This window comes from Myxine glutinosa, chromosome 6 (genome assembly GCF_964187855.1).
Source record: "Myxine glutinosa chromosome 6, kmMyxGlut1.1, whole genome shotgun sequence".
Classification (NCBI taxonomy): domain Eukaryota; kingdom Metazoa; phylum Chordata; class Myxini; order Myxiniformes; family Myxinidae; genus Myxine; species Myxine glutinosa.
Window position 1 is genome coordinate 27834974 of NC_136266.1, and position 23590 is coordinate 27858563.

Below are 23590 nucleotides of genomic sequence, written 5' to 3' on the forward strand. Positions count from 1 at the left end.
TTTTGGCCATATCACTCAATGGTGAAGAATCACTTTAAAAATTCTACTAACTGGATCCGCATCCGGATCTTCACCAAAATTGAATCGATTCTTCCTTGTCGCACACACAACCTGTCCAACAAGTTTCGTCCAAATCCATCCATAACTTTTTGAGATATCCTACTATATGTAGGTTTTAACCCAATCTCCCAATGGTGAAGAATCACTTTTAAAAATTAAATAATTTGCATATCCGAATCCATATTCAGATCTTCACCAAAATGGAATCGTCCTTTTCAGACATGAAACCGGTCTACCAAGTTTCGTCCAACTTCGTCCACAACATTTTGAGATATCCTGCTATGTATTGTTTTGGCCCTATCTCGCAGTGGTGAAGAATCACTTGCAAAATTCTAGTATCCGGATCCGAATCCGGATCTTCACCAAAATCTACTCATTTCGTCCTTGTCACATACGCTACATCTCTGCCAAATTTCGTCCGAATCTGTCCACAACCTTTTGAGATATTTTGTTCACAAACAAACAGACAAATGGACAGCCAGGAGCGAAAACATAACCTCCATCCAACTTTGGCGGAGGTAATAAACATAATCGATGATGATATTCGTTTTCTTATCCAAAAGACACAGCATTTTTACTCCTCGCACTTGGTCCAAATGCTGGCCCTTGCGGCCACTCTTGTCCATCATCCATACCAATTCCCCAACTCACCTGCATACCCCAAGAATGGTGAGTAGCACGAATTGGCAAAGGTAAATTTTCACCAACCAATTCAAAAGTGGGGAGTTCGTTCAATATCAACAACACCTGCCATGAAAGGTTTCCACATACTGGCTGATCCAGAGCCTCGTAGCGAGACTGCTAGACCGCATACCGAGGCATTCCTCTATTTAGGCCCTCGGTTATGCCACCTTAGTTATGCCTTTAGGCCCAAGCCACTGCCCACAACACTTCTCCCTGGTGGTCCAATTGTCGCACCATTGCAGGTGCCCGGGAGGGACCACCTCAGTCCCTCGACCGTCTCAACCCCCTTCCCCGGATCCAGCAACCCCCATCGGCCCGGGTCTACTGCTCTGGTGGTGCCCCAATGGACTGGGGATCCCCCACAACATCCCAGACCCCTCTTTAGATCCGGTTGCAACCACACACATGGTTGGACCCCACATCCATATCCTGCCAGGTCAGCAGGTCAGAAGCTGCCTGGCACTACCCACTACCTAATTTCCAAGGGGAGTAATTTTTCCTGAGGTCCAGCTAACCAGATGGTCTGTGCCGGAGTTGCACATATAGGGTTCAAAAACGTACAAAACCCTGTAATCGGAAACCTACATGATCCTATAATTGCCCATAATGTCCAAGCAAGACAGTGTCCAGGTATGTTGCCTTGTGAAATTCCGCATCGTTTGGATTAAGGGTTAGAGTGATCCCTTATGTAAGAAGGTAGTCAGAGCAGAAACAGTAGATATGTTTATGTTGGACTTAGATGGCTTCCTAGAAGCGTTGGAGATGGAGGGGTAAATGACATTAGTCCCCTCTGCACTTTTGCTTTATAGAATTGCACCTTTTTGTAAGACTTTTACTTATTGTAATGACATTTACAATGTTGGATACCATAGAATGAAGACCACTGCCACAAGGCATGCTTCACCATAACGGAACTTCCTCTGATAATAATGGCCATGTATGCCATCAGGTTCTTGCTCTACGATGTGAACCCCGGTGAGGGGTTCAATCTACGTCGGGATGTATATATACGCGTGGCAGCCCTGGTGAAGCGCCTTGAACGTACTTCTGATTGGACTCTGGTGCTGCCACCTTGGGGACGGATCTACCACTGGCAAAGCAGAGGTTTGCAACAGCTGCGTCTCCCTTGGGCTTCATTCTTCCATGTGGAGAGTCTAGCACAGCATGTGCCTGTGATGGAGTATGAGGACTTCATACAAGGTTTGTGTTCCTTTGGCTTGGGTTTTGGCCTCAATATTTACCTCCGCCACCGAAAGTGGATGGAGGTTATGTTTTCACCCCTGTCTGTTTGGCTGTTTGTCTGTGAACAATATTTCTCAAAAAGTTGTAGACGGATTCGGACAAAATTTGACAGAGAGGTGGGGTATGTGACAAGGATAAAATGATTAGATTTTGGTGAAGATTCGGATAAGAATTTGGCTAGTATAATTTTTTAAGTGATTCCTCACCATTGCGAGTTGGGGCCAAAAACGATATATAGCAGGACATCTCAAAAAGTTATGGACGGCTTTGTACAAAGCTTGGTGGAGAGGTTGTGTGTCTGACAAGGAAGAATCGATTCAATTTTGGTGAAGATCTGAATATGGATTCAGATATGAGAATTATTTAATTTCTAAGTGATTCTTCACCTTTGAGTGAAGCGATATATAACATGATATTTAAACTAGAACAATGCGACCGTGTTGCCAATATGCATCCGCATAGTTCCACAATGGGTAGATGCCATCACTCTGCATATGTATGGGTAGTGGATCACATTTGTGAAGCTTCGTGTCGATCGGATAAGGTTCGTTTTTCTATCCAAGATGGCTGCCAAACCACGTGACCTATGACATCATTTTCAAACTATATGCAACAGTGCTGTCGGATGATATTTGTAAAATTTAGCATCGATAGGATGAGTGGTTTCAGAGATATAAGTATTTAATATTTCCCTTCTATTTGTTGTTGTTTGTAATCCAATATGCCTGCAAAACAACGTGACCTATGATGTCATAAATTTAATATTTCAATACAAAGATCATGTGCATGAAATTTCAGATTTTTTGGATAAGGAATTAGATTAAAACATTTTTGGCTGGTATACCACTTCACCTATGATGTCAGCATGATCAAGCTTTTGTTCCCCATTGGGAGTACTTGACAATGTGCCAAGTTTCAAATTTTTCCATTCAGCGGTTTCAGATAAATATATTTTTTCATTATTTGCTTTTAATCCAAGATGGCTGCCATACCACGTGAACTATGACGTCACAATTATCATAACTTTCTGCATGGGTGTCACTCCTACCCTGAATGTTTCGTCTCTATCGTACATATGGTTGCTGAGAAAAACGAGGTTTAGCCCGTACGGACGGACAATCTGAAAACATCATGCCTCGGGCGACTTTGTCAGCGGAGGCATAATAAAAAGTTATGGATGACTTATGACTAAACTAGTTGGACGAGTTGGTTAGGTGACAAGAACATGCCGATTAGATTTTCTTTCAGGTCCGAATCCAGATCCGCCATCCGGCCTATCATTGGGTTACAAACCAAACTGTTCAACCTTGTGGAGGTATGCACTCCAACAAGTGCTATTAGTCCGGCAGCTAAGCTAAATATAGCATAACAATTGTGCATTTTGTGAGGAAAGCACCAAATTTGGCACACTAGTAGACTATCATATTATGAAAAGATCTGGATATTGGGCCATCTCAGATTCAGAGATTTGATTTTTGCAAGATTTGCAGATTTTGCAGATTTGCAAGCTGAGATTGCAACGCCAGGGACGGCCGACTCCTTCCTGCGAGCTGCCCACATCAACCGCACAAGAAGAGCTCATCAAATCACTGCAGCGGCACTGCACATCCTGCAACACCGTGCGTATGAACGCCACTGTATAACATATGCTGATGATGCAGAAGACCTGCCTGAGTTCGAAGACCTGTGTCACCAGAGAGGAGAAGACATTCCCAACTTTCAGTACTGGGCAACTGTGCTGGAACTAGAGATGTTGGTACTGGTCTACGTGCATTCTCTGCGGCAGGCTTCATTCACGATGTACCTTGATGCCCTGACGGAACTGGTCCCATGGTTCCATGCCTTAGACCACACACACTATGCCAGGTGGGTCCCTGTTCACCTGAGGGACATGGTCGCACTCCCAATGAAGCACCCAGATGTAGCCAGAGAATTCAGGGCTGGCAACTTCACTGTACAGAAGACGAAGAAGGTGTTCTCTTCGATCCCAATCGAATCGAAATCTTGCAAAAATCAAATCTCTGAATCTGAGATGGCCCAATATCCAGATCTTTTCATAATATGATAGTCTACTAGTGTGCCAAATTTGGTGCTTTCCTCACAAAATGCACAATTGTTATGCTAAGTTGCCCCACTACATTCTCGTTCAAGTCTGCAATTCCTTTTCTGAGCAATTATCTCGACAAGCCTTTGTTACATTTGTAAAATTTGAAGATTTTGTCAAGTTCAAATTATTACTTCTTTATATGGTGCATTCTACAGTCCTGTTGTAACCAGGGTTATATTGTCCCATTATTTATACGAATGACTATAAGCTATTGATTGTTGCAATTTGGTGTGGTGAGATTAGGGCAGAGCAAGCTTGAGGATATGAGATTTTTAATGGGGCAATGACTTATTGAGGACAAAACTGTTGGTCATGAACCCAATTGCTAAAACAACGGAAATGTTTCTGAACTTGGAATTCTTTGTTCATTCTTCCGCAATTGCATCATTTACGATAATTCCTCGGTTCTCGATATGGAGTTTGCCAAGCCAACTACAAAGCATGCTTTTATCGATGATTATCTTGCTGTGTTGCAGTTTCTGGCGGCCCATTAATCGAGCAGGTGTATTCCTTCCAACCATATGCTGAGGGATGGACCGAGGGGACCTTTGAGGAGAAGGTTGATGCTAGGCCATGCATTGAAGAGCCAGTTTACAAACTTGATGCTGATGGATTGTACAGGTTTTTGTTTTTTTTTAAACACTTTTATAAGAAAAAATACTTCAAGGTATTTGGATAACTTGTAAATAATAATAATAATAATAATATTTTTAAAATTCTGCATGGGGATAGTTTCTCTTCTCATCAGTCCTAAACCTCTTGAAGGAGCCCAGGGCTTGTGTTACTCGAAACCTTTTGCAGGTTTATACATGGTAGGGCAGGAATCTGGAATTTATCCAGGGTACCGGTACACAATCACTTCCTCTTGTGAAAAGACACTGTGGGATCAGCAATGTCCAACAACGATTGTTCGAAGACTGGACGACCAGCTTGACGCTCTTCCGAAGGCCTCATTTCTGTGTGGCGTTCTTTCTGTGAAGCACCAAAGTGACTGCTTGTAGTTGCATCGTGGGCCGAATCTAAACTAGACGTCTCGTAAGGCAAGAGCTTACCTCTGAGCCATCCTTTTGGCCCGAGGGAGCAGTTTGCTCAATTGAATCGCTCGTATCTGTTCGCCATGTCACTTGAGCTGTGACCTTCAGGTTTCACCAAATTGCATAATGCATCCTACAATCTCTCAGGAGTGCTTTTGTGACATTATGTGATTCAAACCTTGAAGTTCAGGTGATTATGAATCTCCGTTGTCAAAAATAAGCATTTATATTGAAAATGTATCCGTCAAGCGTCATGTAAAATATTCATTAAAACTACCCAAATTGGCCCCATCTCGTGCAATGCAAAGAAACCCCCCTGCAGCACAAGCTTGCACAGTGCCTTGCATATTACTGAGCCTTTATACAAGAAAAGATGTGCATGAGGAAAGGAACATTTTTGGAAGTTTATCACTGTAATATTTTCAATTTATGACAAAGTGCGTCGTAACTCGGATGGACTTTAATCTGGAAGTTGCGTCTTCTGGCGTTCGTTGACGGAGATCGAAGATCACACAATGCCTTTCCCGAAGAGTCAAGAAATTGCTTCCCTTCGAACATCCAGTTTGAGCAGCCAGTTTGCGAAAGACGGGCTAATTTAACTGGCCATCCTATTTAGGGCTTCATAAGTGGCATATCAAACCAATTGATTTGAATAGTATGATAACGTCCATGGGAAGTGAGATGTCGCTGGCGTTTGTCATTTTCTCCCTTCATCGGAGCCAAAGGCGTTCGTCCGCCGGCGGACGTCGAACCAGTTCATTTCCGGTGCGACCGGGCCGACTATCGGCCCGGCCGTGGCCGAAGCCGTTGATTCCGCCGTAGCACGCTAGCGCGTAGGCTCGCGCGCCCCTGGTCCGCCGGGGCTCCGCGGGTGTCCTACCGTGCCTGGCTTGCCGGTGCCCGGGGACGGATCTCGCTGTCTAAACATGGTAGCGCTAGGCCAGTGGGACCGCCGGGACCCACGTGCACTCACATGGTGTTCTGCACGTGGGCGGCAGTATCAGACCGGGGCGCCCAAAGGCGCCACGCACCCAAACGCTCCCCGGCTAAAGTTCATCCTGAAAGCGCCCACATTGTGCGGACAAACCAAGTCAAGGGCCACGTGGTCAGGAGAACCTCGTGCCTATCGGCCGGCCTCAAAGACCGAAATTGTGACGGTGTCACCCGTCGTGGCACCTGTGACGGTGCCTTTGGAGGCCATGCTTGAAACGTCAGTTGCACCTCTTTTCCCCCAACACTTGACAGCCTTTTATGGGGGTTTTTTTTTTGGTTTTTTTTGTATACAAGATCGAGGCTCATGAAAGAGCGAACATTAATCACACAAAAAGTCAAACCGACACATAAAACACAAAAATAAGGGGAGTGGTAGAGAAGATTGGGAGAGAGGGGGAAGGACACAAACGCAACATTTGAGAGCAGGGACATCTGGAGAAATGTGGGAGGGGGAGGCCTTGGGGGGAGGTGGGAGAGGTATAAAACATGAACACTGCAAGGACTTCCAGGAAAGAAGTTGGAATTTCAAAAAAGTGTATCTGGGGCGAATTAGCGGGGGTAGAAAAGATCAAGGTTTTGGATGGGGGAAGATAAGAGATGGTGGTGAACAGCTGTTTTAAAGATCTGGAGGGAGGAGTGGGATTGAAGGGAGTGGGGGAGTTTGTTCGAGAGGTGGGAGAAAAGGGGAATGAAAGAGTGAAGGTGAGCAGAGAGCCTAGATTTTGGCAGTTTAACCACAAGAGGGTTGCTGGCAGATCTTGTGCGAGCTGCAGGAATATTTGGGGGACAGAGCACAGAGAGAGCTGGGGGAGCAAGGCCGGAGAGGAGTCTGTAGAAGACAAAGACCACCAACCTGCCTGCGGTGAGTGAGTGAAAGGCCCTCGGAGTTAGCTTCATCGCAGGAGATTCCAATGATTCTGAAAGCTTTGGTTTCAACAGCGTGAAGCCGAGCTCGGTGTGAGGCAGGAGCACCGGCCCAGATGGGGGAACAGTAATCCATTGAGCTGCGGATGAAAGCCTTGTATGTGGTGAGGAGCTCAGGTGTGCCAAGGAAGGACTTTGCACGATGGAGGATGCCCTGTCGGCGACTGGCTTTGGAGGCCAGCTTGGAAATGTGTTTTTCCCACGAAAGATCATGGCAGATAGTGAGACCCAAAAGCTTGATCGACAGAACTTCTTGGAGAGGATTGTTGAGAAAGTAGATGGGAGGGTTTTCCAGTCTGTCTTTTCGGAGAGACATAGTAAGAGTGTGAGATTTGTCATGATTGAAAGACATGTTCCACTTGTTTGACCAGTCTGTGATTTTGTCCAGGTCTGCAGAGAGTGAGGAGGCTGCAGACTGCCGATATGAGGAATGAAGCGGCAGATAGTGGAGTGATCAGCAAAGAGATAAAGAGGATTTTCCAGAGAGTCGGAGAGATCATTGATGAAGACCAGAAATGGCACAGGGCTCAGAACACTACCTTGGGGAACTCCAACCAGAACAGGAAGGGGAGATGAGAGAAACCCATTCAGGGCCACATGTTGCCTATGACCAGAGAGGAAGTCCGCAAGCCATGAGTGGAGATGTCCATGGATACCATAGGAGGGGAGTTTGGTGAGCAGAGTTGGGTGCCAGACCGTATCGAAGGCACGTGATATGTCAAGTGAGACAGCTCTGATTTCCTGTTTGGCATTGAGGACCTCAATCCATTGTTGCGACAGCAGTAGCAACATGTCCAGAGTAGAATGACCTGGTCTGAATCCAAATTGATGATCAGAGATCAAGCCATTGGAGACGAGGAAGGATTTGATATCCGAAGCAATGATGGATTCCATGACTTTGCTGATAAATGGAAGCAGGCCGATTGGTCTGTAGTCGCAAGGATCTGTTTTTGCACATTTTGTGTGTAAAGTGGTAATTTTTGCTGATTTCCAAGATGCTGGCAGATGACCTTGAGCAAAAGAGATGGTGAAAAGAACAGAGAGAGGGTGAGATAGAGCGGCAGAGCAGGATTTTCGAACCCGTGGGCTGATGCCGTCTGGTCCAGTTGCAGAATCAGAGTCGAGGTTTGACAAAAACCTCTCCACCTTGTCAGGAGAGAAGGACACAGAGTGCAGGAGCAGTTGGGTTCGACTGGGAAAGGTGGGAACAAAGAAAGATGGGTTTGGGACACAAGATTTTTCGGCAAACACAGAGTTGAGGCATTCGGCTTTGTAAAGTTGTTGATGAAATGTTGACATGATGTTGACGGGTTTTAAGTTGATGAAATCCATCGTTTCACGTATCCACCGATATTGAAGCACGCCGGCCTGTGAATACAGAAGGGATTGCTCTGGTGTTGAGCTTTTGCATTCGGCTTGCGTCTATCATGAAATGATCAAATTGCCTTGGGCCTCGCCTTCTCTTTCATTGAGCATGCAGTTGATCTCTGCTTTGAGTATCGCTCTACTTTCACTTGCCACTTATGAAGCTCGGCTTCTTAATCGTTCTTTATTCTTACTTCAGCTCCCCTGGATAAGAGTGAGGTTTCCAGGACACACAAACAATACATATAGTTGTGGGCTTTCTGTTGCAGTTCTGGTTGTCTTGTGTAAGGGGAGTAACTAGGCCATTGGAATGAGTGATTTTAGGTCATCTAATCTTGATTCTCGAAGAGATGAACTTATAAAATGGGTCGTGATGTCCGGATGTCTTTTCGTCCATTTATCCGTCCTCCGTTAACTTTGCTTGTTTTGCAACTCCTCCAATATCACCTGGCTGTTTGTTCTGAAATCTGACACATTACTGCAAGACAGTATCCCACACAATGACTCGGGCTTCAATTTTTAGATTTTGGATCATGGGGGCTTCCAGGGGGGGTTAGCCCCTGAAACTTCTGATCCCTCAAGCGTCCCTTATTTACCAACCAGTTTCTCTGAAACCTGATAAAGCCCTTCTACTCGATGGCCCGCCAATCACTCAGGCTTTGCTTTTTCAATTTCGGATTATGGGGGTCCCCAAGGGGTGATTGGGGGGGGGGGGGGTTGAAGGGGGTGGTTGCCCCCTGAAACTTTGGATTCCTACTTGTCCCTTAATTACCAATACATTGCTCTGAAATCCGATCAAGTCCTTCTATTCGATGGTCAGCAGGAACCCTCTGTCTTAGACTCCTCAATTTTGTTTGCGGGGGGGGGGGGGGGGGGGTGTGTCACCCCAAATCAGCATAGGTCTGAACTACAACCTCAGTAAATGACCGTCAGTCCACTGGGGGATTTTTTTTGGTTTGTTTAATGGATTTAATTATTGCATTGTTACGTTTTCTCTCCTTTTCCAGTTAAAACGGTTTCAATAGTCCTGTGTACTATGTAGATGGTAGTTTCAAAATTAGAGCTTTAATTAGTGTGTTCGTCACCCCTCGTGTAAACATCTTCTAGCAAGGATGGGAACATTAAATGGTGTTGAACACAGCTGCGTAGGTACAGCTTGTTTCTCCGGGTGTGTTCCAGCAGATGGCGTGCCTTTACAGGGGTTGGTTCTGGGGTTACGGGAAGACGAGGGCTCTCAACTTCTCCTGCCTGTCTGTGCAAGGCATGGCATCCATCATGGTACCCATCCTGCACAAAAACACCTCAGCCAGGTATCAGGTCTACACCCTCCACTGGCTTTTTGTTTGCTCACTTGCACATTTCCCAAACTTTTCCCTTCATTTGTATCTTTATCTGCATTTCTCCTCTCTTCACCTCTGCCACCAAAGGTGGATTTAGGTTATGTTTTCACCCCTGTCTGTCTGTCTGTCTGTTTGTTTGTCTGTCCGTTTGTGAACAAAATATCTCAAAACGTTGTGGATGGATTCGGACAAAATTTGGCAGAGATGCAGCGTATGTGACAAGGACGAAATGATTAGACTTTGGTGAAGATCCGGATTCGGATCCGGCGACTAGAATTTTTAAATTCATTCTTCACCATTGGGAGATGGGGGCAAAAACGATACTTAGCAGGATATCTCAAAACGTTGTGGAAGGATTTGGATGAAACATGGTGAACCGGTTGCGTCTCTGACAAGGACGAATCTATTCGATTTTGGTGAAGATCTGAATACTGATTCGGATATGAGAATTATTTAATTTTTAAGTGATTCTTCACCATTGGGAGGTCGGGCCAAAAACGATACAAAGCAGGATATCTCAAAAAGTTATGGATGGATTTGGACGAAACTTGTTGGACAGGTTGTGTGTGTGACGAGGAAGAATTGATTAAGTTTTTGTGAAGATCCGGATCCAGCTGGTAGAGTTTTTAAAGTGATTTTTCACAATTGAGTGATATGGCCAAACAGGCGGAGGTATTCTCTCTCCGGAGTGCTGTTCTAGATCATGCTGTTTCTTTATTCCATTTTGAGTGATAAGTCAATTCGTCATCCTTGTCTAAGTTGATCAAATTGAACATTTTAAAGTCATTCTGTATTGTCCTTTTAATTTATGAGGGATTTTCTGAAAGTTTGTGTTTTGCATTTATAGGTTCATTTGATTAGGAAAGAAATGCATTTATTTGGATTCCATTATCAAAAAAGGTTTTAAACATCACGACGGTATGAAGAATACAGATTTCTCCAGAATTTAAACTGATCTGCAACAGCTCCAGCACTGTATGTAGAAAGCTATATATGGAGAACTGCCGAATTGTACACAATTAACTAGGAACAGGGAAAACGTCAATCACATCTGGCCACTTATGTTGCAATTATCCTCTCCCCTCCTGTCATAAAAAAGCCACAGAAGTCATCAATAGTACCATCCAACAACATCTGAAAACAAATGAATTATTTTTACATGCTCGTTTCAGCTTCTGCCAGAATTACTGGGCCAGAACTAGTTACATCACTGATCTGTTTTCAGCACCATTCGTAACAATTTTGGCGATGAAGCAGTGCATGCCCACCTGCAATGAAACCGAGAGTTTAATTTGGTGTCTCTTTTTGTCTGTCTGTTTGACCGCGATGCATTCTGTCATTTTTGTCCAATCAAATCCAAACCTGCCAGGGAGATTAAGGGTCATATGGCGAAGGTTGTCGCGATGTCATTCCCTCCTCTCTCAGGGGATTTTCTGCCTTGGTGTCTGTGAAGGTGTATAGTGTGAAGGTGTAGATAGCTTATCGTGGCGTTATTTGTGGGGCACACCTACCGGAAGTAAAAATTATATAACCACAAAATATTCAGTTAATTCCATCCAAAGTTGTTTAAAAGCAGTTGCTATTGTTGTTTAACACTTGGCTGAAATAAATTTTGAGGAAAGCCAATATTGAGGCATTCTATGCTTATCGCATCCACCACAGACTCTACCCGGAGCCACCTCGTCTAGCTGGCCTCGAGGCAGGCAGCTGGCTCGGCCGCAATGTTCTTTAGCTAATAAAGGTGCTTAAGTGAGTCTTTATGCATGAATGATTTATCCCTTTTCCTGTCCAATGTTTCTAGGTGTGTGTGTGTGTGTGTGTGTGTGTGTGTGTGTGTGTGTGTGTGTGTGTGTGTGTGTGTGTGTGTGTGTGTGTGTGTGTGTGTGTGTGTGTGTGTGTGTGTGTGTGTGTGTGTGTGTGTGTGTACACGTACGTACTCGTATATTGTGGATATAGCGGCTCAATTGTGACCTTTATTTGATGCATAACCCCCATTCTGAATGGTCGCCAACATTGTTTAAAACAGCATTGGCCTGAGGGAAATTTGGATAAGATTGGACATATATGTGACTGGTGGTGTATAGGCTAAAAGTCTCTGCTCTGCACTTCTCCTGGAATGAAAAAGTTACCATAAGCACAAATTAATCAGTCAATTCTGTCCGATGATAGTTATAAAAATAATATTAACATGATGAGAAAATATTTCAAGAACGGCACTTGGTAGAGCGCATACCTCCACCAAGCTGAACTGTTTACTTTTTGTTTTCCACTGATAGGCCTGGATCTGAACCAAAATCGAATTGGCTGGTTCTTGTCGCCTACCCAACTCATCCACCAAGTTTTTGTCATAACATGTCCAAAACCTTCTGAAACATCATACTATGTGTATTGTTTTTGGCCCTATCTCTCAGTTATAAAGAATCTGGCTTGGCTTGGATCTCGCGAGATCACGGCGAGGTCACGTCTTTTCGAAGCTGCTCCATGCGCTCACGCTCTCGAAGCTAAGTGATCTATCACAATCGTGTTTTTGTCGAGACTGTATCTATCTTTCGGTGTGTGTACCGAAAGTGTATCTTTTGGAAAATTTTCAGTGCTAATTTTTCGTACATGTATACACAATCGTCGGTTAATGGTATCGAGTATTCTGCGGCCTAGTACTCGTAGGCTTAGACGACCGTACCGTCTCCGACCTTGTGGTTTTTTCTCTCAGCGATTCGTCGAATGCGCTGAAATTATTTTCGTTCTCTGTTTCGTACCAGTCGTTCACCCCGTACCTCCTTGTTTAATATCTGTACTCACCAAAAAAAAAAAAAACCCCAAAAAAAATATTTCCTTCCCAGGTCTTATTCGTTTATTTGTTGTTCTTTTTGTTCGTTCGTTCTTCGTTCGCGATCACGCGGCTAGAAATGTATAATCTCTCCCCTGAACAACTATTTTCTCTCATATATTATAACACCCTTTTCTTCTTTTCCTACAAAAGGATGCTTTCGTCTTGCTCACCAAATCTATTCATTCCAAAAAATATATATAATACCATCTCTTACAGTTCCTCCTTTCTACATTCCCTAAACTATCCAGAACTCCACCCCTCCTCCAGTGTCCTCAAACGTATTTTTGACTCGAAGGTCTCAAACTCATTTTGCAAAAAATGTTCGTTTCCCATGAATCGTACACTTTTCAAAATCCAATCTCACCCCTCCCCTCCAAATCCTCCCCATCACCCATCCCTTTCAAATCTCCCCCCTTGCCCCTTCCCTCCCCTCCCTCCTAAACTCCCCCCACACCCCTCCCCTCCGAGACTCTCCCTCGCTCCTCCCCTCTCACCCCTCCTCCTCAAAGCATCCTCCCTGCTTCTTCCCCCTTCCAACTTTCACCTTCATCTCCCCAAACCTTCTGCCTCGCTCTTCCCCCTCCTCAAATAACACCTCACTGTGCCTCACCCAATCTCCATCAAACCTTTTGTCCGCCCCATTCTTCCCTTTCTCCAAGCTATTCTGAAAACTCTGAAATCTCTGACACACCTTCAACAGCTCTCCCTACCTCTTCCTCCTCTTCCACATCTTACCCTACCCCTCCACCCCCCTGTTCTGGACCCGATGCTCCCCCTTCCTCTTCATTAACGGTATGGACCTCAAACATCCGGGGCCTTCGCTCAAACTTGACTGACCTCTCCATACAGGTTGCTTCTGACAAACCAGATGTGATCTGCTTAACAGAAACTTTCCTCCTTCATGATGTCTCTGATGCCTTGGTATCTCTCCCAGGTTACTCCCTCCTCCGGTATGATAGACCTGAGCCTCGTCCTGGAGGTGGGGTTGCTATCTTTATAAAAAACTCTCTTCCTCACTCGCCCTCCACTGCCCTCTCTTCACCTCACCCCCAGGAATACCTTTGGCTACGGCTTCCCCTTCGCTCCCACCTTTTGTTCATATGTGTGTTGTACCGTCCACCAAACAGCGATGACTGACTCCATCTACATCTCACTGTCTGATAATATGGACCAACTTCTATCTACCCATCCCAACTCTCTCTTCCTCATATGTGGTGATTTCAATTGTCACCATGCCAGTTGGCTGGGTGTGGGTACCTCTCTCACCAGCCATGGCTCTTCAGCAAAGGACTTCTGCGACTCACTGGGACTGACACAATCTGTCAATTTCCCGACCCGGATCTCAGTCAACGGAGCATCTTCTCTTCTGGATTTGGTTATGACAAACTTCCCTGAAAATGTCTGCTGCTCTTCTTCTGCTCCAATCGGCTCATCTGATCATGTGCTTGTCAAAGTGGACATCTCTCTGACCATTCTCAGAGAGCCTCCTCAGCGTCGACGAGTCTGGCATTTCACTCAGGCCAACTGGCACGGTCTTCAAGCAGCCATCAATCATCTGGACTGGTCTCCCATCTCTACCGCCTCTGACATCAACTCATCCTGGGAATTCTTTCAAAGTAAATTGCTCTCTCTCATGCACAGATTTATACCATCTCGTCTTCAGTTGTCATACCCTTCCTCCCGTCCATGGTACACGGAATCTTGTGGTGAGGCTGTTGCCCTGAAACAACTTGCTTTCGTCTCCTGGAAAGCAAATCCAACGGAAGGAAATCTCATTTCTTTTCACAAAGCCCGAAACAAGTGTGTGTCCACCCTCAGGAGAGCCAGGAAACAATATCTCACCATTCTCAAGACCGAACTCTCTTATCTGTCTCCCTCTTCCAAATCCTGGTGGCATCTGGTCAAATCTGTTTCTGGTGTTTGTTCCCCCTCCATCCCCTCCCTCACCTCAAACGGCTTAACGGCTGACTCCACACGTGAAAAAGCTAAATGCCTCAACTCTGTGTTTGCCTCTAAATCTTGTGTCCCAAACCCATCCCTCTCTGTACCCACCGTACCCAGTCGTACCCAGCTGCTCCTGGACTCTGTGTCCTTTCCTCCTGACAAGGTGGAAAAGTTTCTGTCAACCCTCGACTCTGATTCTGCAACTGGTCCTGATGGCATCAGCCCACGGGTCCTAAAATCATGTTCTTCTGCTCTTTCACTCCCTCTTTCTGTTCTCTTCACCCTCTCTTTTGCTCAAGGTCATCTGCCATCTGCTTGGAAATCAGCCAACATCACCGGTTTGCACAAAAAAGGTGCAAAAACAGATCCCAGCAACTACAGACCAATCAGCCTTCTCCCAATTATCAGCAAAGTCATGGAATCCATCATTGCTTCAGATATTAAATCTTTCCTCTTCTCCAATGGCTTGATCTCTGATCATCAATTTGGTTTCAGACCTGGTCACTCTACTCTGGACATGCTGCTTCTGCTTTCTCAACAATGGATGGAGGTCCTCAACGCCAAACAGGAAATTAGAGCTGTCTCCCTTGACATTTCACGTGCCTTCGATACGGTCTGGCACCCTGCTCTGCTCACCAAACTCTCCTCCTTTGGTATCCATGGAAATCTCCACGCATGGCTGGCGGACTTCCTCTCTGGTCGTAGTCAACGTGTGGCCCTGAATGGGTTTCTCTCATCTCCTCTTCCTGTTCAGGCTGGAGTTCCCCAAGGTAGTGTTCGGGGCCCTGTGCTTTTTCTGGTCTTCATCAATGATCTCTCTGACTCTCTTGAAAATCCTCTCTATCTCTTTGCTGACGACTCTACTCTCTGTCGCTCCATTCCTCATCCCTCAGATCGGCAGTCTGCAGCCTCCTCACTCTCTGCAGACCTGGACAAAATCACAGACTGGTCAAACAAGTGGAACATGTCTTTCAATCCTGACAAATCTCACACTCTTACAATGTCTCTCCGAAAGGACCGACTGGACAACCCTCCCATCTACTTTCTCAACAATCCTCTCCAAGAAGTTCTGTCGCTCAAGCTTTTGGGTCTCACTATCTGCCATGATCTTTCTTGGGAAAACCACATTTCCAAGCTGGCCTCCAAAGCCAGTCGCCGACTGGGCATCCTCCGTCGTGCGAAGTCCTTCCTTGGCACACCTGAGCTCCTCACCACATACAAGGCTTTCATCCGCAGCTCAATGGAATACTGTTCCCCCCTCTGGGCTGGTGCTCCTGCCTCACACCTTGCTCGGCTTCACGCTGTTGAGGCCAAAGCTTTCAGAATCATTGGAATCTCCTGCGATGTAGTCAACACCGAGGGCCTTTCACTCACTCACCGCAGGCAGGTTGGTGGTCTTTCTGTCTTCTTCCGACTCCTCTCCGGCCTTGCTCCCCCAGCTCTCTGTGCTCTGTCCTCCCAATATTCCTTCAGGTCGCACAAGATCTGCCTGCAACCCTCTTATGGTTAAACTGCCAAAGTCTAGGCTCTCTGCTCACCTTCACTCTTTCATTCCCCTTTTCTCCCGCCTCTGGAACAAACTCCCCCACTCCCTTCAATCCCACTCCTCCCTACAGGTCTTTAAAACAGCTGTTCACCACCATCTCTTATCTTCCCCCATCGAAAACCTTGATCTTTTCTACCCCCGGTAATTCACCCCAGAGTCCTTGCAGTGTTCATATGTTTTATTCCTCTCCCACCTCCCCCCAAGTCCTCCCGATGTCCCTGCTCTCAAATGTTGTGTTTGTGTCCTTCCCCCTCTTCCCCCTCTCTTTTGTGTCCTTCCCCCTCTCTCCCCATCTTGTCTGCCGCTCCCCTTGTTTTTTGTGTTTTGTGTGTCGGTTTGTCTTTTTGTGTGATTAATGTTAGCTCTCTCACGAGCCTCGATCTTGTATACAAAAAAAAAAAAAAAAAAAAAAAATCACTTTAAATAAATTTAAAAATTATAGTATCCAGATCCAGATCTTCACCAAAATCGAATCAATTTGTCCTTCACTCACACCCAACCTATCCCCCAAGTTTCATCTGAATCCATCCATAACTTTTTGGGATATCCTGCTCACAGACAAAAATACGGATAAACAGACAGGCAAATAGACGGACAAACGGGGATGAAAACATAACCTCTGTCCACTTTCCATGGCGGATGTAAATATTATTCATATTAACGATTATAGTAGTAATAACAATAAGGATAATAACATTTCTGAGTGTAAAGCATCTTAAATGATGAAACTGAACTGCGCACTTGCACGTACATGTGACTCCTCACCCATCCCAGCCGCTCCCATAGTGATCAGGTGTTTCTATCCAACAAAACTCGTCAAAAAATGTCATTTCTGCTTCAAAAACGCATCGCAATCTTTCATAACTAGGATAAACATCAGCACTCCATCCTTGCGGGATAAAAATTCGAGAAGGCCCTTAAATTTGAACCAAACTGACCATGGGGGCTGCAGCAGTTTAACCGACTCTGTGGCGTAATGGCTCGAGCATCTGCTCTGATTGTGGGAGATTGGCGATTTGAACCCCAGCCGAGTCATAACAAAGAATAAAAAAGTGGAACATGCTGCTTGTTACGGATTCGTCACTTCCATTGTGGTGGTTTGCATCCACTGTAAATATTTCTGATTCCATGTACTATTATTGTTTTCAAAAGGTTTATTGTTCATGAACTGTTTTCAAAAGGTAAAAAAGTTAATGTAAAAAGAAACAGGAAACTGGATCGGGAACCGGACGACGACGAGAAGAAGAGGGAAAAAGAGGGCGGAGCGAGGAGTCGGACAAGAAAGCCGAGTTGCTCCGAGTTCGGAATCGAACGTTGTCGAACGGGAGTCACGAGCGAACTTTCGGGTTTCCGGGAAAGGGATTCCTGCGACAGAGGTGTCATCGCTGTGACCGATCAACCTGCGTGTCAGGTTTTTGGCGGTGGATTCCGAGGAGAATTATCGCCGGGCCGTTACGTCTCAAGAACGGGTCGTCGGCCATTTTGACCCGCGTGCTTCGCGCGTCGAGCAAGGTCTTTGCTTCGTCAGCCGTTTTAACCGCTTTCAGACGTACCTGGTGTGTGTGTGACTGTGTGTGCACTGTGGCTTCTGCGGATTAATTTGCGGTTCGCCGACTGTGAGCCGTGAAAGTCCATACCCGAGGGTGTGATTTCCCAGTCGCCTTGAGGGCGCCTTTGTGCAGCTATGGGCGGTGTGACTGTACTTGCCATCCGCACGGGATTCTGGTCTCGATTGAACATCGTTCTGGTGATCGCTGGAGCGAATCAACGTTGGCTTGAAGCCGGGAATAAGAGACATTGGGGAATGTTCTTGTTTCACTCACTTGGAGCACAGTGAGTTCTATATTACAAAACTGATGGTACCATCATAGGACATATTGATTGTACTTTCGATTACTATTATTGTTGTACTGTTATTCTTGTGTGATCTTAATACAATATTTGTTTGTGAGTAACAATTGGGGTGGCTTCTCCATTGATCTTTGACATACAGAATAACACATTTTTCTGCCGTGACTCCTCTTGGGGCTCGGAGGTACACCGTGACCAGGGGGTCAGGGAGGAGCATGCAACACTGCTTCCTTACTTGACGCTCACCATTTAGAGGATAGGACAGAGCACGGGCAAGCAAACGTACTTTAGCAATCATTGCACAGGCTTGATGGGCCTAATGGATTCCTCCTGTGTTGAAGTTCCTTGCAAGGGAATTCGTATTAATAGTAAGGGAAACATATGAAAATCTGTTAACTAAATTGTTACCAAAAAATTTCTTCACCAATATGTTTGTAAAGGTGTGTAATAACATGTGTTAAAATGTTGAAGGTCAACTCCCGTGGGAAACCCAGAAAAAAAGCTGTTGAATTCGGGTACCGAAAAATTATTTTCGAGAATTTTTATTTTTTTTAATCGGCCCTTACGTAACTTATGAGGGGTCAAATAAGGGTTTTTCATGATTCTGAGTTGATTGTTAACATTTATATTTCACCACAGACACTCCTTTGTGGAAAAATAATTTCTAAATATATCTCATTTTCTACTTTGCAGGACATGGAGTCTAGCAATATGGATGAAGACGTTACTCCACCTGTGCTCAATTGCTTCATCTGTGCACGCTCGGACACACCAGCTGAAAGGCTCATACAGGCAACTCCAAAGGGATACTCAACTTTATTGAAACAAGCAGAAACTGTCGAAAATGTTACTGTTGTGGAACGTATGAAGGAGGCTCAAAAGGAAGGAAAACTGAGGTACCACCAGAAGTGTAAAAATGATCTGTACAACAACTTTGTTGCAACCACCAAGAAGTCAGCTCAAGCATCAAAGGCAGAGAAAGAGTCATCAAAGTTGAAGAGAAGACGCACTACTTGTGAGTTCAGTTCATCAACTGGCTGCAGTTCTAGAAGATCACAGTCAGTTGACCTCCTGTATAAGGATGTATGCATTCTTTGCAACCAACCAGCCCAGCTCTACAAAAATAATCCAGCACAAGCTAGAAAGAAATACAGAGTGCCAGATAATTTGACTGCAGATACACTGAAGGCAAGCTTGCTGAAGACAGCACGGAGTCGCGGGGATGACTGGGGCACTGAAGTCACTGGACGCCTGTAAGGGATCAACGACTTGGTAGCAGAAGAAACACTGTACCATTTGCGATGCAAACTTATGTTTGCGAGAGGTGACAGTTTGTCCAAGACTGATGAGGAAGGAAAAAGGAAGAGAGGACAGAGGAGTATTGATGAGGAGCGAGAGGCAGTTTTTATTGAATTCTGCGAATGGTTAGACTCAGAATTAGAGCATGGGGTAATGAACATGGACCAAGTCCATGAAAAGCTGCAGGAGTTTGATCAGTCACCAGAGAAGAGCCTTTCTTATTCAAAGCATTGGCTAAAGATAAAACTTCTAGAGAAATACGAAGACACCTTGTATTTCACAACACAGGAAAGAAGGGCAGATGTACTCTGTCTCAAAGATGACACCGACAATATTCTGCGAGAGCATCATGCTAATCTTGACCATGGAGATGAGAAGACTCAGATCATAAAGACGGCACTCAAGTTCATATCCAATGATATTGCCTTGATTGATTTAGGTCCAAAGTCATACCCCACCACACACAGTATGACTGACATCGATAGTCAGCTGACACTTGTTCCTGCAAGCCTTCAGATGTTCTTGAGACCGATTGTCAAGACAGACGAAAGAGTTGCCGTTTGGGGGCAGAATTTTATTAAGGCCTGTCGACCTCGGTCTGGAGTATTGTCACACCAAATGGGGCTTGCCATACAACTTGATCATAGATTTGGGTCAAAATGGATGCTCAACAAGTTCCACCGGCTGGGATACACTGAGTCTTACACGGAGACACAAAACTACAAATACTGCTTCCTTAATAGTAGGAGTGGAGATGATGTTCCAGATACTTCTGGCACTCTTGACACCATTGTGGAGGAAACCGATGAACAGATCAATGATGAGGTTGCGGTTGATGCTGCGCTTGAGGATCAATCAGTGATGACAGCCAAAGTGCCAGCCAGTGAAAGTGAATTGTCAAGTAATGATCAGGTGGTCTTTATGGAGGTTGGGGAAACAAACAATGCAGTCACTCAGTTTTTTGGAGACAATATAGATTTAAACATTGTCTCTATTCACGGAAACACTCCCTTTCACTCAATGGGTTGGATCGAAGTCACCTCTCCGGCACCACCTTTGCCAGATCCACAGACAACAGCAGCTTTCCCCCGGGTGAAGTTGAAGGCACTCGACAAAGCTAAGATCCTGAGAGGAACTGAAGTAAAGATTATTCCATTTACGAACAGGAAACAGATAGGAACGAACGCGATCATGTTTCTCCCCCTCGCTGAGCTTTCCTCCTCCCTGGCTCATGATCAACCACTCCTCACTCCAGGTGACACACTCTGGGCAGCGGGGTGGGTGATCAAAGCCAACGATCCTGAGTTCCCACACTCCAACTGGAATGGCTGGATGAAGAGAATCCATGCTAATGATGCAAAGCAGAGCACACAGATCGAGTTCCTCCCAGTTATTGAAGGAGACCCTAATGACCTCAACACCATCTTCACCACTCTGAAAGAGTGCATACGGCGCGCTGGGGTCGCTATAGTGACCTTTGATCTTCCGATTTGGCTGAAGGCTGTGAATATAATAAAGCAGGCAAATCTACCCGTCATTCCAAGGTTGGGTGGTTTTCACCTGCTGAAGTCTTATCTTGGATCAATGGGTAACATCATGGAAGATTCTGGACTACTAGATGTGATCCAGTTGATCTATCCTGGAAGTACGACAGCCAACCACATCATGGATGGAGGATGTTTTGACAAGGCAATCCGTGTTCACCTCCTCGATGCAGCCATTTATCAACACATCATGAAACTTGCCTTCACTGAGGAGGAGCGTGGTGACATGAAGACCTTCATGGAGAAGGTGGCTGATGGGAAGATGGGAGCCAGACACTCAGACCCAGTAGTGCCAGTGTTTGAGCAAAGGTTTGAAGAAACCTTCAAACGACTTGCAAAAGGAGGAAGAACACCTGCACTCTGGGTGGAGTACCACCACATGGTAGATGTGATCAAGGTCTTTTTCAGATCCGAGCGACTTGCAGACCACAATGGGCATCTGTCCTGCATTGTTACCAAGATGCTTCACATCTTTGCCGCTGCAGGCCATCATCAGTATGCCAAGGGCGCACGGCTGTACTGTCAACTCATGAAGGAACTAGAAACTTTGCCTGCTTACAAAGGCCTGCCTTCTACAGAGCATGTCTCTGAACCCCAGTGACTATGGATGGACAATAGGTGTGCATGGGTATGAGCCAGTTCCAACACTGGACCCCACGGCTCCTGAGGAGCTATTGCAGTTCACGAGCTGTAATTGTCATGGAGATTGCAGCAACCGGCGATGCAGCTGCAAGAAGAATGGGGTCACGTGCATCTCGGCCTGTGGAGTCTGTAATGGCATTACATGCAGAAACTGCAGTCATGATGTTGTTGAGTCTGAAGAAGACATAGACAATGACTGTTGAAACTTCTGACATTGTGAATGAGAAATAACTCTTGAGTATTATATATGTATGTGAAATAAAAGCTACTTTGTGTGTAAATGTAAAAGTGAAAATATAAATGTTAACAATCAACTCAGAATCATGAAAAACCCTTATTTGACCCCTCATAAGTTACTTTAAGGGCCGATTAAAAAAAATAAAAATTCTCGAAAATAATTTTTCGGTACCCGAATTCAACAGCTTTTTTTCTGGGTTTCCCACGGGAGTTGAACTTCAACATTTTAACACATGTTATTACACACCTTTACAAACATATTGGTGAAGAAATTTTTTGGTAACAATTTAGTTAACAGATTTGTGAAATATCTCATAAAATGCCCTTACTATAAAGAAAATGCTTACTATCGTCTTCTCAAGACAACTTTGGTTGGGCAGTTCATTCAGTACCTAAACAGAACCTCCCACATGGCAAAAGTGAATGAAATAAACCAGCCATAGTTTTATGAGTCATCTGTCCCCATACTCCATTTTGTGTTCCATATATGAGGAGTACGTCTTCAGATTCTGTCAACGGAGTGTTGGCTTTATCACAAAACATATCCCCCCCAAGAAGGAACAATTTTCTACTTGTGCCGTTTTTTTGTCTTTGCACATCTGAAAGGTCATTTACTGTTGTTTTTCCTTTTCTTGACAGGTCTGTGTTGCTCGATCGTGCTGAAAACCTTCTGCACGATGTTTATGGACAGAAAGCCTACTGGGATGTAAGTTCTGCTCACCTATTCATCTGAAATGAGTGTTCTGGCATATGGACATATTTTCACCTTGCAGGTAGATTGTTTAAATGTACTAGATAACTGCTATTCTCATCTGGCTTGAAGTATCTATATTCGTAAATAACGGTAGTTGGCATGATATTTCAAATTCAGACATTCAATTTTTTTTTTTCATAAGCAATACACAAGTTTGTTGATTATTGCTGCAAATGTTGGAAACGAGTTCGACAAGACTATTTTGAATACAGTAATCATCAATTTTTTCAGTTTGTGTTAATCAAGTTGAAGTACAGGGTCTAATGCTCATGGAAGAGTTGTCTCACAAATCACACACACACATACAAACGCAGAGCCAGACACTAGACAACACAGGACTTTACTCCAGACAAACACAGCAGGTTAACTTGGTGGGAAATGGTAACTTCAAAAGACGGAATCTGAGACATCACCTTTATCCCCGCAGTCAGTAGGGAAGTTGAAGAGAAATCTCCCCTCCCTCGCTGTCACGCGATGCCAATCCACGTGGTTTGTCTGTGTTCTACCATCTCAATGTTGAGCATCAAGCGAGGAGGTAGCACGAACCATTTTGAGTGGTTTTGGTATGGCCTAGCCAGGTTCAAATCTAAACCATTGGTCTCCTAGACTCGAGTACATGCTCTAACCATAATGCTACTGAATTCTTCATTTTTTTTGGGATTCAATATCTGACAAACACCAGACTTGGTGGCATAATGATTGGAGCATCCTCTGAGTCTGGGAAGTCTGAGTCATACCAATTGTTGTTTTCTCCTCCTCTTCCCTTTATGAGGGATGAGGTCCAATGGAACCAAACTCCTGCCCTACCTTGACCACGATACTCCTCCACTCCCCTCTGTCCTCAGCGAACTCTCTCCACACTCGAATCACCCCACTTTCATGATATCCCTCTTCACACAATCCTCCCATCTCAACCGTGGTCGACCTATTTTCCTCCAACTTTGCTCCCTCAACATGTATGCTTTCTTTGCCATTCTCTTCCCCCGTCCGCCCCAAATGTCCAGCCCATCTCAGTCGGCATTTCACCAATCTCCCCGTCAAGCTCATCCACACACTAATCTCCTCCCTCAGTTCATCCATTCTCCTTCTATCGACCCTCTTCACTCCTCCAATCCTCCTGAGCCATTTGGTCTCACAAACCTGCAGCCTCTGTTGTTGTCTCTCTGTCAGTGCCACAGTCTCCAGACCATAAAG

At 45.1% G+C, this 23590-nt stretch overlaps 1 protein-coding gene across 2 annotated transcripts in view; it reads left to right on the forward strand.

Moving 5' to 3' along the window:
* Positions 1–23590, forward strand: part of POFUT2 (protein O-fucosyltransferase 2) — a 115400-nt gene that overhangs the window by 19332 nt on the left and 72478 nt on the right. Inside the window, exons 2-5 of one of the 2 annotated variants that reach the window (XM_068119780.2) lie at positions 1694–1944; positions 4570–4714; positions 9609–9719; positions 22282–22348. In XM_068119780.2, coding sequence (XP_067975881.2) covers positions 1694–1944; positions 4570–4714; positions 9609–9719; positions 22282–22348 — 574 coding nt within the window. Of the gene's footprint in view, positions 1–1693; positions 1945–4569; positions 4715–9591; positions 9720–22281; positions 22349–23590 lie in introns of both variants that reach the window. The other variant, XM_068119781.2, reaches the window with a different exon arrangement.